The sequence below is a fragment of the Falco cherrug genome, chromosome 6 (genome assembly GCF_023634085.1).
Source record: "Falco cherrug isolate bFalChe1 chromosome 6, bFalChe1.pri, whole genome shotgun sequence".
In the NCBI taxonomy this organism is placed as follows: Eukaryota; Metazoa; Chordata; class Aves; order Falconiformes; family Falconidae; genus Falco; species Falco cherrug.
The window spans coordinates 33,959,651-33,972,896 of record NC_073702.1 but is presented as its reverse complement, the minus strand read 5'-3'; the positions used below and the strand labels follow the sequence as shown (position 1 = coordinate 33,972,896).

Here is a 13,246-nt window from a genome sequence, read left to right as displayed (position 1 = left end):
CTCCGTCCCCCCGCGCTGCCCTTCCGGCCGCCGCCGTGACGTGACGCCGTGACGTGAGGCCGCGCCCGCCCCGCGTGACGCCGCCGCCGCGCCGCCATGGAGCGGGAGGCGGCGGAGCTGCTGGCGGCGGCGCAGGCGCAGCTGGCGGCGCGGCGGCTGGCGGCGGCGGAGGAGCTCTACAGCCGCCTCATTGCCCGCTGCGCGGGGCCCGCCGCCGGGTACGTGCCGGGGCGGGGGGCGCGAGGCTGGCGCCCGCCCCGCCCTAACGGCCGCTCTCCCTCTGTCCCCGCGCAGCGCCGGCCGCCACCTCGCCACGGCCCTCAACGACCGCGGCCAGATCAAGTACTTGCGGGTGGAGTTCGCCGCCGCCATCGAGGACTACACGGCCGCCATCGAGTGCCAGCCCGGCTTCGAAGTGCCCTACTACAACCGCGGCCTGGTGCTCTACCGGCTGGGTACGGGCCGCGCAGTCGGGCACGCCAGCGCCGTGCGGCCCGGGGCCCTTGGCCCGGCTGACCCGGGGCGGGGCAGAGCGACCCGGGCGGCCCCGCTGGCCGAGCGGCGGCCCTTCGCCCGGCGCGGCCTGTCCGCCGCCTGCCCCCCGCACCTCCCGCCTGGGCCGCCCGCCCCGCAGGGAGCCCTCCCGGAGGCGGGGAGCAGCCCGGAGCGCTGGTTTATCCCAGGGTTCACCGGGAGCCCGAGAGTAATTCCCTCGGTTTTGCAGATGGAGGCACCTGCCTGGCATGGGGGGTGGGGGGGGAGAGGGTAAGAGGTGACACCAGGAACAGGGGGTGCAGACAGGAAAATGTTTTTGTCAAGTAATCACAGGACGTTTCAGCTGTGAGTCAGCCCTGTGTATGCAGTTAGATATCCCAGCTTGCGGGTGTGCGGCTGTGTCATTTGAAATGCTGCTATTCTGGGAAAACCAAGAGGGAAAGGTGCAGTTTCAGTTTTGGAAAAATTTGCATTGGGGGTAAAACTAGCCAATTCCAAACAATGTCGTTAAACCAAATTAAGCTTCTCTGAAGCAGGTGCAGCCATAGTGAGCGCAGCCTTCTCAACTTGCAGTGGGCTGTCCGCCATTTCTGGGGAGTTTGCTGCCCAAGTTTTGAATATACCATAAGAAAATTGTGCCTTTTCTTGGAGCTTGGCTGCGCAAAGTTAAGATCCAGAAGGTGAGGGACTAGCGAGAACACTAGGAGAGTGGAGCCTGACCAAGGCATCAGCTGGGAAGCTGTATGCCTGTATTCCAGGTTTAAGGCAATCTGGCTAGTGATGTGGGCCTTTGGGCTTCTCTGGGAATAAGCTGGCCGATTTGAGCCTTAAGCCTGTTGTAGGTTCAGAACCACACTGCTACTTGCTCTGAAGACCTTTGACTCCCACTTAGGCCTCTGGAGAATCCAATTGTGGGTCTAGTAAGTTCAGCTGCTACTTTTTGTTAGTGAAAGTATTAGGAGGTATTCAGTTGTGGTTTGTGACTTTGAGCAGTTACAGAAAGATAATTCTTCCTTTTTTTTTTTTTTTGGGACAGGATGCTTTGATGAGGCCATGAAAGATTTCAGGAAAGTATTAGAATTAAACCCCCAGTTTGAAGATGCTGCATTGAGTCTAAAACAGGCTATTCTTGATAAAGAAGAAAAACAAAAGCGAGGTTATTGAAAATGTGGCTAGTGGTATGAAAATGTTTTTCTAGACGTTATTTTTCTCAATGGATGAAACACAAGATCACTTGCATCTGTTATGACCTACTGAAGAAACCTCATTCTTTGGTAAATAAGTTAAAAATGGGTAACGGTTGTGAAATAAACTATTTTTGGCTATTGTTAGTGTTGAGGAAAAGCATAATGCTGGAAGGCTGTGAGATGCTTGTACAGACTTTGTATAGAAGTACTTCATAAAGAGGTTGAAAGCTCAGTAACAGCAAATGAAATCTGTAGTTTTATTAAAACTGTGTTCCTGTACTCTTTCACAGATGGTTTTAAATAGTCGTTCATGGGGAGGAAAAATCAAACTATATAAAACATTTAAATACTTGAGATTGGAGCTTGTGAGAAGTACAGTGGTTTAATACTGATAGTGTTTGTCCACTTTTAAATGTCAGCGTGATTTATGCTAAAAGTGCAATTGTTACAACGGTTACGAGGTGTTGTCATTGAGATGCTATGATAACTGATTTTCTTCTTAGAGTGTTTTCTGTATTAAGAAACACTTAACAGAAACAATGAGATCTTTTTAGGTAACACCATCTGTACCTTGCATGAGGAATGTGGTATAAGTATTCAGTCACTTTTGTATGTTCGCTCATTCTTAGGGGTAGTTTTACGTTACCTGAACAGGTAGGAACAGAGCATACCTATTTTTAATAATCCTATTGTGAAAGTATTTGAGACATTAATAATTGAACAAATAAAAGTGAAGATGTAGTTCTTACAGACAGTCATGAGATAAAGATCTTGTCGTAGAGAATGTAGTTTGGCTATTCACAGTAGGAATTGTGGCTTTCTCCTTGTCAATTGCTTGAAAAATATGTGACATCTCTCTGATTGAACTGTCTGAAATACCCAGGCAGTTTTGTTTCTCAAATGAGGGCAAGGACTATTACTGAAATCTGTAAATCATCACAAGAAACATCCTTGCATGTTCGTAGCAATACAAGTTCTAATAAAAGAAATGCTCATGTGGGCAATCAAAAGAGTATGAGGATTTTTTTTTTCTATAAGTTATGCTAATGACAGTTCTGCTTCTTATGGTGTTTCTCCATGGATGATCCTGGAGCCTGCAGAAGTGCTGGGCTCACTGAAGATGGTGGCAGTCTTTGGGTGGCTCATGAGAAGACTTGATGCTCTGACCATCTTCCTCAGCAGCCTTACTGAGATTGTTTTCAGCTTTGGGATGAAACTGAAACAGACCCAATGAGCAAATTTCAAGTACGGGGCTGAGAAAATGCTGTATTTACCCCTCGTGCACTTGACAGCAGCCATTTTGAAGTTTTATAAATACAATGTGTGTTAGCAGGATGTAACCATTTAGGCTTTGGAAAGCAGGCTGTGATGTCATAACTGACCATTTTTTGCAAAAGTTTAATTTTTGACTTTTCTGGATATACTAGGCATGTGCTTTGCTTCCATTTTTATATCTTTGTGATCTCCAAAACATTGGCAATTTAAGGACTTGGCATGTTTCATGCCACCTCAGTCTCAAAAATTGAAAAATCATACCAACTGTTCATTGATGTTGAGAAGGTGAGCTAGAACTAAACCTGTTCCTGACTTGCCATACCAAGGAAATTAAAGAGGCAGTATGAACAGTTGAATTTGACCTATGAACTTTACTTTGAGAGAGATCACAGATGCAGTTATGCACAGAACACTCTAAGTGACAGAATACAGATAAAAATAAAGATTAACAGCAGAAAAGTATCTTGGAAAACAAAGATGCTAGTGGTAATATCCCTTATACTTCCCAGCTTGTTTTGTGAATGTGGCTTAATTACTATTAATGCATTAGTTATTGGCACAGAAATGTTTCACTGGACCGGGAGCAATTTTGTTGCAGATTCTCCACAAAATTTCCTTCTCTCTCCTGTAAAAGGATGAACCGTCATGATGCATTTCAGCATAATTTGGAGTTCTTTCAAGTCGTTTTTGCCAGTAAGGTTCTCATATTTTCCCCTTTCACATGCACACATGAGTCACTTAGTTCTCTGGCTTTACATCACAAGACTAACTGGGATTTTTAGTCTGAAATTATTAAGTAGCGTGTGGTGGTTTACTCAGGCTGCTTGAAAGGGTATAAACCACCATTATCGATATTAAAAAAAATAATTAAAATCTTGAAAAGAAGGATGTGCTTTTAGTAACTGCCCTTGTCCTGCAAGGTTTCCTGTTCATAATCCTTTAAGAATTAAAAGTCTAATGAAGAGTAGTAAAATTCTTTTTATGTAGTGTTTCCACGTGAAATTCAGACAACCTTTCAGCTTGTAAAAAGGGCAGGGCTTGTGTGCTTTGGATGCTTCACAATGCGGAGTACTGTGGCTTCATGCCTTTCCCGGGCTTTAGGGGTTGCCTCTGCTTGAAAATTAAAAACCTCTGTAGAGCGTCCGGGCCAATCCTGTCTGCCTACTCCATCACCCTTGCGAAGCAGTTGCTAGTCAAAGTAATGGCACTGGACCAGTAAGTCCAACAGGTGGTTGCTGCTAATGTGCGTTGACTTGTGTCTTTACGCTGGCCAGAAATGTTTCAGACGTGAATAATTCACAGCCGCTTTCCCGGGGTTTCCTACCTATAAACCTACTCTCCAAAAGCCCTTGACTCTTGACGCAGCCTTCACTGGCAGCCCCTCTGTTCAGTTTGTTTCCCGTAGCTGGGATTAATTTGGATAAAGTAACAGTTTTCTCACCTGGTGATTTACCTCTAAACTTACAAAAAATACTTGGTTTCCTCATACGTTATAGAATGTTTGGGTTTTTTTTCCTTCAGTATCTGGAACAACATCTTTTAGGTCTTACTTCCTCAGAAAACAAGGCAAAGGGTGACACCACCCGATGCTTTCCCCTAGTGCTCTTATTTGTCCTTCTACTGAAACACAGGAGGAGGAGTTGTCACACACCTTGCAGTGTTGGAAGGCCTTTTGCTTGCTTTTGCAGAAGGGTCGGAAAAGATGACAAAATCCCAGGTTAGCAGGGCACAGCGCAGTATGAGAAGTGTTTCATATACGTTTAATGTGAGATGCAGTGTGGGGAACAAGGAGGGCCATTCTGAAGGGAAAGCTGCAGCACATGGAGAGGAAAGGGCTAGGTCATCAAGTGGCCAGAATATGTTCCTCTTCCATGTGCTTTCCCTCCAAGTGGACAACAGAGGTAAGTCAGTATTAAAACCCCAAAAATCTTTTGCTGTTAAACAGAACTGCGCTGTGCACTGTCCCATTTAGTAGGTAACCTTGTTAAAAAGTAAATTAATAGTGAACTGTGCACTATTCAAATTTTGTGGGGAATGAATACCTTTAACAATCAAGCTCAGATATGCAGGTTGTGCTCTCCCCTGACTATCAGCAAGGGAAGCATTCAGAAACAGGCAAAAACTGTGTTTGAAACTGAGGATTGCTAGCAGAAGGATAATACCCTGTGTTCTTAGATGTTAGCAGATTATTGTTGGTCTACCTAATTCTTTTATTAGAGGCGAGATTGGATCAGTAGAACGGATTCAACCTCAGCCTGTGGCTTTCATGCATGATGGAAGGACTGGTTGCTTTTTATGAAAAAAATGTGCTTCGAGATCTGGTCAAGGTGGAGGCCCACATAGTAGCATGTTGTGATCATTTGAGTTGAACTCCCATCTGCTTCTGAAGATTAACTGATTCCAAGACTTGTAGGATCCCTTTAGTCCATGAGCAGGGGGGGATTGGATGGAGTCCACAGCATGGCTTCCTACAGCCCATGACCATCAGGTTTTTCATCACTCGTGTCTCTGTTGTACGGTAAGGTTGCGAAATGCACCTGAAGAATACCTTCATCTCCCAGCAAGGGACAGCTGGAACAACCCTGGCATAGACATCACAACAGCAGGTTTCAACCTAACTCCTATTATTATGGAAGAGGCTGATCTGAAGTTCAGTGCTTTCCAGACCTGTATGGGGACTCCTGTGTGCCTGTATCTGTCCATTTAACCTCTCTCTTGCACCTTCCCAGTTCATTTTCCCCACACTGGCTGTTGCGTGAAGGCTTGTTCACCTATGGCGGTATGACCGGAGTGGTGTGGAAAGCCTAATCCAAGGAAGAGTTTGATCCCATAGGCCTGAAAACTGCCATCTAGGACATGAGTTAGGTGCTGAAGTTCCACCTGCAGCACCTGAGAGGGGGGCAGTAAGCCCAGGGGAGCCTAGATGCAGAGCAATACATTATGAAATAGCATGCCTGAATTTTATCTTTGGAAAGACACCCTCAAAGCTGAACAGTGAATGCCTAACCCTAACAGGCTTGTGTGATTCAGTGTAAAAAAACCCTTATCTGCCGTGAACAGCAACCAAGGTAGGAGGAGGAAACCAAGGATGTGGAATTTCTCTGGCTTGTCGGTGAGAATGTGGGAACCTGAAATCCTGTTGAAATGGGAAAGCGGGTTTGTCTCACCTTCTCCCTTTCCCTCACAACATATGTGGAAGAGGAAGGTTTCCCCATCTGCCAGGTAGTGGGTGGATGGGTATGGAGCACTGGTGGACCCTTTCCTGGCTTTCCAGGGCAAAAGGGAAGGATCTGGGATATCCCACTGGCTGCAGATGAGTTTAGCTGAACCTACTCCGCAAGACTGCAGTGAGCAAACTTTAGTGATGCACCACCAGAGCTGATGCTCATCTGCGTGGAACTTGACAGTGTCCCGTGAGCAGTGGGAAAAGAAGAGCTAGCATTTAGTCATCGTTATTTAACCACCTTCTCATCTGACGTATTTCAAAAGGACTATTTTTTAGATTAAGAGTTAACCTGAACTGATGAGTCTGTTACTGTTAACGTTAAAAATGGGGAACGTAACTCTCCTGGAGAACGTGTGGATGTAGTGAGGTTGCTTGACTCTGCAGTGCTCGCTCCGGACAGTAGAGTGCGCTGCTGATACAGCAGAGGGGAAGGTGTCCCAGGCTGCGGCTGAAGGGGGTCTCGGGATCCCAGTACCCTCCGATTCCTTTTAACAAAACTTAGTCCTTCGGTAGATACAGCTTTAAGACCACATTTATTCAGCAATCATTACAGGCATGACTGCAGCTTTTGGGAAGCGTGCCACGGACGTGCACTAACCAGCGTGTGTAACCAGCCACCCTGTGAGGATCGAGGCTGCCCGGAGCTGCGCAAACCCACTGGAGGCTGCACACGCGCGGATGTTAGCCTGCATTGGCATCGGTGCGATTGCCCCCTCCTCGCTGTGGTTGAACACCTACTCGTGCTGCAGGCACACCTTCAGTTATAGTGTAGGCACATCCCGAGAGTGATTACAGGTGGTCACATGTCTGGTTTGTCCTCGATCTCTGGAAAATAATAATAAAAAAAGTGTTTTCTGTGGGCATGGAAAACAAAATACCAGGTAAGTTGTCCTTTTTACTCATGTTAGAGCATCCGTCTCATCCCATTTTGTAGATTTAGCCTTTTCCTTACTAGGGCAGGTGAGAGGAAAGTAAGGAACTAACAGGTTTCCAAGATGCTCAGGTCAATGCAATGTTACAGACAAAAATCTGCGTTAATGGGAAAAAAAAGTATGCCATTGTGTTGCATGTGGAAGAGGCCCTAAGTAGCTGAACGCTTGGCCCTTTGAAGCCAATGTTGGTACACCAGCTGGTTACTGGTGTACATCAGCAAGGAGATGTTCTGCACTTACACTACTTCGTATGTATTTTTATTTGACTTTTCAGATCTGCATTTTACATTCACATGGGAGGATTGGCATTTGCTTTATGAAATAGTACAAGAAGTGGCTGTAATCAGGGCTGGAATAATTTTAGTGGCCTGCAAATGCCTGTTTCGACAGCTGGAAGAAACAAGGTGTAGTTTTGCAACCTTGGGTTGTTTTCTGGTTTTCTAGCCACTTCAGAGAGGCAATAGAGCGGCAACATTTACTAATCCTGTTAGCTGATCCTAGCACTTTCCAGTGTTGTGGTACTGTTCTGAGTCCCACTGCCTGATCTGTTCGCTTCAAGCAAGATGGTGCTGGTGGTCACTGAAAGAGGTAGCTCCCGTGTCTAGTTGCACCGTTTAGAAAGCAGCCAGCACAGCAGAGCCTTCAGGTGCTGTTGGAGACACATACACAGTGAAGCAAGGAATGAGGCTGGAGCACACAGATGATTTGGTTCTCCAAGGGCAGATGAAGCTATAAGGTAAATCCTAACAGTTTGGAGGATTTGGACCCTTCAGAAGAAATTGGAGTATGGTAGTGATTTATGCCTTAGTGTTTGTTTCTAAAATTTCAGGTCCATTTTCCTTCAAACTGGGATGATCCAGGTGAAAACCTGTTGAAATAACACCTGGTTCCCAAACTGCTACAACCCAGCGCCAATGTGCCCTGCTCTACTGCTGGCATCTTCACCAGAGCTATGCCACCTGTATTGGGCTTGGCAGGTAGCTCTCTTTCTTCCCTCTGTTATGGGCTCAAGCTTAGACCAGGAGACTGGCAAACCCTGCCTGTTCCCTTGTTCTTGTCCCAGCACTTAAGAGTTCTAAGGTCTTGAAAGACCTTAGGCTATGCGTCACTTGTGCCGCAAAGCATGGTGACCTCTCTAGGTGAGGATGCAGGGCCTGGTGTTCTTACCAAATTCAGTTTACATGCTTCATCTTAGATCTGAATCAACAATCCAGACTGGTCCAGCAAGTATGTAGCCCTGGAGATTGGCTGAACAGGGACCTGGAAAGGTTGAGAACAATACACAGTGTATTTGTGTAGTTTTTAAAGAATATGTACCTGCTGCACGTGAAGTGCTGATGTATTAAGGTATGAACTAAAGGTAGTGTTACATAGTTCGCATTTGAGGCACTCGAGATGCCAACACTGGAGGTCCGAGATCCCTTAAAAACATCAGGGCAGGAGTGCTTTGCAATGGCTCTTTTTCTGCTGAACACCTACCTTTCCTCTCCCTGCTTGAGGTGTGCTGTCCTCTGCAGGGGCCGCCAGGTAGGATGTGGGTAGGAGAGCACACAGCCACCAAACAGTGCACATATACCTGACAAGAAGAAAAAGTACCACTTGGTCCATATCAAATCCTGCTTTGCAGAGCATCGTTTTGTCTTTTGTCCCCCTTCTATACTTAGTCTTGCCTGAACGCTTGCATGCGGCACTTTGTAGCTGAACCTGCCTTGAATTTCAAATTTGGTGTCAAAGGAGCCCTCAGGCAGTTTGGTAACTGAGAGGCTGAGGCAGGAGAAGTTAAAACCTCATGAGCTGCAGTGAGGCTACGTTTAAAAGCTAGACAGAAACTTAATCTAGTGCTAGATGCAGCTGCACACTTAGGAAGCAGCACAGGCCAGAATGGCATCGTGTTCATTTCTAGGAAGTTCACGAGTTGAACTGCTTATGCAAGGCCAAGCCGAAAAATTATGTGGCTACTTAGGCTGCCCAGGCAGAGGTACTGCCAGGGCTCATATCAGTACCTGTGCTAATGTCCACTCAACTGGGTGCACTAGGAGCAAAACACCCTCCGGTGACTGTCCTGGGGTTTTCTTTGCTTTTCTTAGAACTGTTAGAGGACAGAACCTCAAAATGTAAGGCTAAACCCACATGCCTCTGCTTCCCTGCCCGTTGGGCTAGCTTCCGAGGAGAGGGTTGACTGGCTGGGACATATGGGAGACAACAGAGCTGAACTTCATGTAGATGTCATGGTGTATAAAATTACTTTTCTCTTCTAGACTGTTTGAGCTGGTGCTATGAATCTGACTCTATAAAAAGTCAGAAACACCATATAAAAGTCATATTTACATACCAAACTATTTTGTTTACTCCAGCCAGTCCCATCTCAATTCACTGAAACTGTGTTGCAGGCAGATTTGAGAAGAGAACTGAATTAAATCTGTGCACCAGTCAGGCTACTTGGGTTGAATGCTGGCTAGGTCTTAAATTTGTGAGGTGTTTCAATCAGCTATTTTTTAAATGGTCTTAAGAAGTTCAGACAACAGGGTTCACGAGTGGGAGGTGAGCCTTTCACTTGATCTTACCTGTTCCGGTCGACGTGCCAGGGTCCTTACTGCTAGCCTTTTAAAATGAGATGGGTGCCTTACCCTGGGGCTAACAGCTACAGGACAGAACTCTGCAGCGTACTCACTGCCATTGATCTCACACCTATTTGAGAAAACAGAACAACAGACCTTGAAGAAATTAGGGTTTTGCTGATGAGCACATTGGTCATTCAATAACTACTTGCCCATTCACAGTGATGTTCCATCTTGGGATGCTGTTAAAGTCTGAAGACCTGGTTACCCAGCAGTTTTCCAGGTATAACTTAGCATCGGGGCTCTCGTCTTTCAGCTCCACCTCAAGAAACACAGGCTCCACAGGTCGCTTGAGTATTGCCATGTTGGACTCATAGAATTCCATGAAAGATTCATCTCAAGAAAACATCAGGGGATGTTGTTCTTGCTGAATTTTATTTAAATTAAAACATTAACATTTTTCTGATTTTCTTAGGAGGAGACTTACCTTTGGACACTCTTGAAACTACATTCAGAGCTTGTCTTATCCTTCTGTATACTGCGGAAAAGGAAATGTTAGTGAGGTTCTTTAGCAGAAAGCAGAGCATGTCTTAACAAAGGAACTTACAGCTGAAAGAGCCACAGAAGATTACAAATGGAGGAAGAGAATTGCCTACCTGCAATATTTGATCTTGGTACCATTGTGCCAGAGCCAAAGGGAGGTGATGTGGCTGGATCACTAGTGAAGGCACCAAGTACTAGGGTCTCTTTTGCTCGATAGTAGCACAAGAGTGTTAGTCTGTAATAGGAGAAAGGGTAATTTTTATGTTCACTTTCACTTTTCAGCAGCTGTCCCAAAGTGAGCAGTATCTGTGAGCAGTAGCTCCTACCTGTAGTCTGGATCTCTTGTGATTGTCACTGTGCTCTGTCCTGAAAGAGTTTCTTTCTCATAAGAAATTTCATTTTCGTAAATAATGTGGTCACCTTCAAACTGTGCATATGGGAAGTTCATTAAAAATTAAATCTTGCCTGGAGCTGGGGCAGGGGAACAAAAGAGAAAATGCAAGAGAGACAGAGACTTCCAGCAGATGTATCTGCTTCAGCCATGGGCTTACCCTTACTGAAGTGCCACAGGTAGTGACATGGAACTTGAAGAAGGCATGTCCTTCATTATATTCTCTAGGCTTGCAAGAGCTATCCCTTAGTCTGGTTTTACTCATATCAATGGCAGGAACTGTCTTCATTTGGGCAGATACCGTTATGGTACCGTCTGGGTGGCATACTGAGAAAATCAGAGTTGGTTATAAACACAAGGAAAGAATCACAGATCTTTTTATGGATTGATCAGTTGTATAACTTACTCATAAATGCTGAAGGATTAAAACTGCAGCTAACGGAGAACATCTGTAAGGTCTCCATAGTTCTCACTTTCCTTAGGGCAACATCAAACCTTGCTTTAATTTTCTGAAAGAACACTTCCTGTGAAGGAGGTGATGGAAGAGGTCTCCCGTTAAGGCACGTGATCCATATGTACAAAGTTCTGCTCTTTAGCTTGTGCCTCTTGAATACTAACAAGTCACAAGGGTTAAATCAGTGTGAAGACTCGAGCCTGATGCAACATAGGGGCAGAAGTTTTCTCGCACAAATCAATTGGTCACTGTCACAGAGATAAATTTTGGCTGATTATTGTAGAATAGTTCAGATGTTTATTACAGCATCAGTTTTCCCCTGCTATGTCTTACCATTTCTACGAAATATTACTTTAAAAGAGCTTCTTTCATAAAAGCAATATTGAAATATTGTTTCTGGCTCAGTGCGGTTGGGACATTTTGCCTCATCTTACTAAAAATACTGAGGAGTTTGTTTTTGAAGACTTGCTGCCTATCTTTTAGAGGCAACTTAGCACTGCAGACTACATAATACATGGCATTACCAGAAGGGTCCATGTCCGATACCTCTTGTCCTACTTGTACTGGCTTAGAGTCGCTCCCTCTGGAGGTTTTCCAATATGTGTAATACCACAGCACTACAAACTGTGACCGTAGGGCTGTGGCTGTAAGACCAGTTCTACATGTTTTAAAGAAGGTATTGCTCTACAGTTCACGTACCTCGTAGATAACTCCCACAGCAAACAGAGGTATTTGCAAGACCAGGTGTGTAGAATTGGTAGCTGCAAGATACCCATTGGTAAGCACAACGTGCTGGTTCAGCAGCTTATTACCAAGATACAGGTTCCAATACTGGTGCAAGCCAAAAGCAGAGATGGCTAGATACAGGTTTTCTTCATCACAGTAACCAGCTGCTTCTGGTAGTTCTGCAGGAAGAAGGTGGGATGAAGAGCTAGCAATGAAGGAAGGTTTGAGCAATGATGTTTGGCCCAGGCAGGGATTTCTAGCACGGGTAAGTTTTGCACTGGCACTGCAGCAGCAGTGCTGTGCATACTGGCATCGTCTGCAGGGCTTTGGCTGTGCTATGGGTCTAGCAGCTCACAATCAGTGGGATTGGGAATCCTCACGCTTTAGTGATGGCCTGCCAGCTTGCTTCCAGGGCTACTCCCTGCTTCAGTAAGGCAAGCCGAGTTGTATATGTAAATAGATTTTTCTGGTCAGCCTTCTCTAGGGATGAACCAAGAGCTATTTCAAAAATAAAAAGGACAGTGAGGAGACAGTCATCTTTGTGGCATCCAAAACGTAAGATCTGAGCAAATACCAGACCTCCTGACTGTTTCAATAACCTGCTAAGTACAGCTCTTAGGGGACGACTGTCTCCTTACGGAAGTGCTGTCTTTAGAGTTCACAGCAATTTATTTGAGTCTGTTGAGTTCTGCCCTGGACGCAGAGGCAGAATTGCATTTGAGGACAAACTGAAACTTGTAGCAATGTCTGAAAGTTTTGCCAGTAGATGTATGTTCAAGTTATGAGGCATCTTGTTCGCTGAGTTTGCAAGCCAACTTCTACACACGTTTTTATTGCTCTCAGTGTCTCGAGGGCAGACTGTCTTGCCAGTATGCAGAAGAGCTGCCATCAGAAAAGCAGCAAGTTGGCTGTGTTACCAATAATGAGCTATTGAAGGGTGGGGTTTTCCCAAAAGCTCTCATCCTCAGTCTAATGCCATTCTCACTGAATTCAATGAAAATCTCATCCATGCTGTTGATGCAAACCAGTTAATATCACGGGGAAGCTTACTGATATCGGCGATCACACACTCCACCTCTGCCGAATGATGATAGAGTGTCATCTCCATACCTACGCTTACAGTGTAGTTAACGAGGAGAGTGTATTTTGTTTCATTTCTGTTCACGTACTGAAAGAGAGAGAAGCGTAAGGCTGCAGTAGCAATGGCTTCCAGTACAGACAGGCATGTATATCCCGAGCAGCACTAAATAATTATTCCAACACCCTTCTCTCCCCTGCAAATAGCTCAGTCTCCAAAACATCGCTTCAGTTGGCCTAAAACTATTCAGAAATCTGGACTGGATTCAACAGCTCTTTCAGCCAAATGTAAATGTGGAGAATGTAGGGCCTGCTCAGAAAATGGAGGCAGAAGTGAACACAGTGGTATTTCCTCTGTAGCCCACTGGTGAAAGAGCTCGTG

The 13,246-nt window shown here is 45.4% G+C and overlaps 1 protein-coding gene across 1 annotated transcript; it reads left to right on the top strand.

Moving 5' to 3' along the window:
• The first annotated feature begins 60 nt into the window (after positions 1 to 60).
• On the top strand, positions 61 to 2,695 carry TTC32 (tetratricopeptide repeat domain 32). Its single transcript, XM_055714291.1, has 3 exons — positions 61 to 218; positions 295 to 455; positions 1,532 to 2,695. Exons 1-3 carry the CDS (start codon positions 97 to 99, stop codon positions 1,657 to 1,659), a joined length of 411 nt encoding a protein of 136 aa, XP_055570266.1. The 5' UTR covers positions 61 to 96; the 3' UTR covers positions 1,660 to 2,695.
• Positions 2,696 to 13,246: the final 10,551 nt, after the last annotated feature.

Coding starts and splice junctions, on each gene's coding strand:
- TTC32 (XM_055714291.1), top strand. CDS start 97: ATGGAGCGGGAGGCGGCGGAGCTGCTGGCGGCGGCGCAGGCGCAGCTG. Junction 219..294: donor TGCGCGGGGCCCGCCGCCGG/GTACGTGCCGGG, acceptor GTCCCCGCGCAG/CGCCGGCCGCCACCTCGCCA. Junction 456..1,531: donor CCTGGTGCTCTACCGGCTGG/GTACGGGCCGCG, acceptor TTTTTGGGACAG/GATGCTTTGATGAGGCCATG.